This window comes from Tupaia chinensis, unplaced genomic scaffold (assembly GCF_000334495.1).
Source record: "Tupaia chinensis unplaced genomic scaffold, TupChi_1.0 Scaffold144326_1, whole genome shotgun sequence".
Taxonomy (NCBI): domain Eukaryota; kingdom Metazoa; phylum Chordata; class Mammalia; order Scandentia; family Tupaiidae; genus Tupaia; species Tupaia belangeri.
In genome coordinates this window covers 646,623-650,170 of record NW_006204184.1, presented here as the reverse complement: position 1 = coordinate 650,170, position 3,548 = coordinate 646,623, and the positions used below count along the sequence as shown (strand labels likewise).

The window sequence follows — 3,548 nt, the reverse complement described above, 5'->3', positions numbered from 1 at the left end:
AGTATTCACCACTGAGGCCGGTCCGCAGACCAGGGACAGCGCGGCTGGCTCCCGGGAGGAGGAGGCACCCAGCCGGGCCGGGGTGGTTCTGCCGACCCATCAGTCAGCACAGAAGACTTTGCAGCGAGGTGGGCGGGGAAGTGGCTGGGCAGCAGGGTAGGCCTAGAGGATGCGGCACGGAGGGACAGAGCCCAGGCAGCTGAGGTGCTAGCAGAGGTGGGGTAGGGGAGGCAGGGGGATCAGGAAGGCTCCAGACCCTGGGACGCACGGGCCAAGCATGGGAGAGCCTAGGGCAGGGCTTGGAAAGCTACAGGGCCAGCGAGGGACCCAGGGACTCTGGGCTGCCAGAGTCTTTCCGGCCTACACACATGCTCCCTTGGTCACCCCCTCAGTCACCCCTCCCCGCCCCTGTAGCCAACCTGCACTGCCGTTGGGCAGGGCTGCCGGCTAGTACCGACTCAGGTCCCAGGTCCCACGTGTGCACTGTGAGCTGACAACTGAGCATGCCCAACCTTGCCCTTTACAGAAAATGATGAAGGACAACAACCTGGTGCGCCACCTGGATGCCTGCGAGACCATGGGCAACGCCACGGCCATCTGCTCCGACAAGACAGGGACGCTCACCACCAACCGCATGACCGTGGTCCAGTCCTACCTAGGGGACACCCACTACAAAGAGGTTCCAGCGCCCAGCGCCCTCAACCCCAAGATCCTCGACCTCCTGGTCCACGCCGTCTCCATCAACAGTGCCTACACCACCAAAATACTAGTGAGCAGGGTGCCGGCGGGGAGGGCCGGGCAGGGCGCAGCAGCGACTTTAGACCTGAGGCTCCGGGGTGCTGGTCACTCCCCTCCCCACCTAGTCCGCACGGGAGGCCTCTGCTGGAGCCCCAGGGCGGCACGCAGCGGGTCTGGGCCCGGTGCCATGCTGGCTCTCCCGGCCTTGCCGCCTCCAGAGAAGGAAGGCGCCCTCCCACGCCAAGTGGGCAATAAGACCGAGTGTGCCCTGCTGGGCTTCATCCTGGATCTGAAGCGAGACTTCCAGCCCGTGCGGGAACAGATTCCCGAGGACAAGCTTTACAAAGTGTACACCTTCAACTCGGTCCGCAAGTCCATGAGCACAGTCATCCGCGGGCCCGATGGCGGCTTCCGCCTCTTCAGTAAGGGCGCCTCGGAGATCCTGCTCAAAAAGTGAGTGGCCCTTGGGGCTGCGGGTGGCGTGGTAGCTATGGGCACTGAGCTCCCACATGGCCAACCACGGTTCAAGTCCTGGGCCTGGTGACTTGCTTTCTCACTTTCTCTCTCTCTCTCTCTTGCTATGTCACTCTGGTCAAATTAAAATATGTGAACGAATAAAGAAGATTAAATAAATAGCTCTATTATAAAATAAAATAAATAAAGTTAAATAAAATAATTCTTAAAAAAAAAAAGCGGAAGCGGCCCACAGGAAGTGGCCACTGAGTGGGGTGGGGGTTGCTCAGGGCCACCCATCAGGAGCCTCTCTCATCAAGGTCGTGGTAAGATAGGCCCAGCAGAGACTGCTTCTCTTAACCACTTTACAGCTTACAGCCTGGCAGCTTACCCCCCATCTAGCTCCAGAAGCTTTCATCAGCCCCGCATAACGCAGCCAGTCCCCACCCCATACCCAGCCTGGAAACCACTGATCTATTTTCATTCTCTCTCTCGGTTTTTTTTTGTTTGTTTGATTTTGGTTTTTGGTTTTTTTGGTTTTGAGATAGGTTTTTGCTGTAGGGTGCGTGCGTTCACCAGAAAGCCAGAGAGAGACAGAGAGACAGAAAACGAGACATCACTATCCAGGGGGATGGCCACATTGCAATCCCTTCTCCTCCATTTTCCTCTCGGGATCTTGGGCACGCACGCGCGCCCAGCATGAGTTTAAGCCACCAGGTCCGGGACGTGAACCACGATCGACTTTGTGGGAGTCCAGTGACATAGACATTATGCTAACTGCTGGCTCCAACTACTGATCTATTTTCTAAAACTCTCTATGATTCAACCAGGTATGACAGCTTCATTCTTTTGGTGTGACTGAGTGCCATTCAATAACAATCATGCACAATAGAGATAGAACACATTTGCCCACCTGCTCATCCATCGTGCAGTTGTCAGCCGTGCTGCTGTGGACGCTTGTGTACGGTTTTCCTCCGGACGCGTGTTCTCATCCTTCCGGATGTGTCCCTGCGAGTGGAATCGCTGGGCTACGAGCTGACTCCGTGTTTAACTGGTTTCCCCAGCGGCCGCGCCATGTCCTGCCCCCGCCCCAGCGCAGGGCACTGCTGCCTGTCCTCAGCCTCGCGGTTGCCGCGCCTCTGGTTGGGTGCCATGCATGCCGGCCGGTGAGCGTTCGGCGCATCTCGCGGGTTTGAGTCTGCGCTTCCCTGGTGCTCAGTGGCCATTGGTCGCGATCTGTGGAGCAGCGTCTGTCCTGTCTTTTGCCCATGTTTTAGTTAGGTTGTTTGTCTTTCTCTTATTGAGCTGTAACAGCTCTTCATGGGCCGTCATCGGGGAAGTCATGACAAATGTTTCTGTTTTTCATGCAAAAATGCATTATGACTTTCCTGACGACCCAGTATGTCCTGGAGACTAGATTCTTATGAGACATGTGATTTGTAAGTCTTTTCCCGCATGCTGTGGGTGGGGACGGGGGACACCACCGTTTCGATAGTGCCCGTAGGTGCTTACCAGACTCGATTTGGTTTCCTCTGTGGCTTACGCGGGGTTTCTTTTAGAAGGGACGGAAATGTCGGGAAGCCAGTCGTGGCGGTGGTTATACATGTTTGTGAATATACAGGTCGGACACCCCTCATCCAAAACCCCAAACTATGCAATGGTCTGAAATACGAACCTCTCTTGCACCGTATTATTCTTTTTAATGGCCAGAGAGAGGGAGAGGGAAAAAGCACCCCCAACTGGGGCATGGTCACGCCAAAACCCCTTCTCTTCCACTTCTCCATCCTGTCAGGATTGGGGGCACACACGCACACGTACCCAGTGTGTTCCTCAGGCCACCAGGCCTGGGATTTGGGTAGTAGTCAGCCCTGTGGGATCTGGCTCCCTTAACTACTAGGTTATGGGGCTGACCCCTGAAATCTGAAACTTTGTGAGTGCCGACATGACAAGTGGAAATTCCATGCCTGACCTCATGTGGCAGGTTGCAGTCGAAATGCTGCAATACAAAAATATAGTAAAACATGATGTTCAGGCTATGTGTATAAGGTATCTATGAAACATAAATTACTTTTGTGCTTCGACTTGGGTCCTGTCCCCAAGAGATCTCATTACATATGTACCAATATTCCAAAGTCTGAGAAAGTCTGAAATGAAAACACTTCTGGTTTCCAGCTTTCCCAGTAAGGGATGCGCAACCTATTGTAAAAGCCACTGAATGGCACACTTCCAAGGGGCCAGCTGTGCGCGAATTACGGCTCAGTGAAGTCATTTTTAAAAGCGACGGGCAGGGGACCAGCAGTTAGCGTAATGGCTATGTCGCTGGACTCCCACGTAGTCGACCGCGGTTCGCGTCCCGG

At 54.8% G+C, this 3,548-nt stretch overlaps 1 protein-coding gene across 1 annotated transcript in view; it reads left to right on the top strand.

Annotated features, from left to right (window-relative positions):
- ATP2B3 (ATPase plasma membrane Ca2+ transporting 3) overlaps positions 1 to 3,548 on the top strand; it is a 47,993-nt gene that overhangs the window by 11,111 nt on the left and 33,334 nt on the right. Inside the window, exons 8-11 of the mRNA XM_027767578.1 lie at positions 3 to 128; positions 415 to 485; positions 527 to 769; positions 950 to 1,191. Coding sequence (XP_027623379.1) covers positions 3 to 128; positions 415 to 485; positions 527 to 769; positions 950 to 1,191 — 682 coding nt within the window. The remainder of the gene's footprint in view (positions 1 to 2; positions 129 to 414; positions 486 to 526; positions 770 to 949; positions 1,192 to 3,548) is intronic.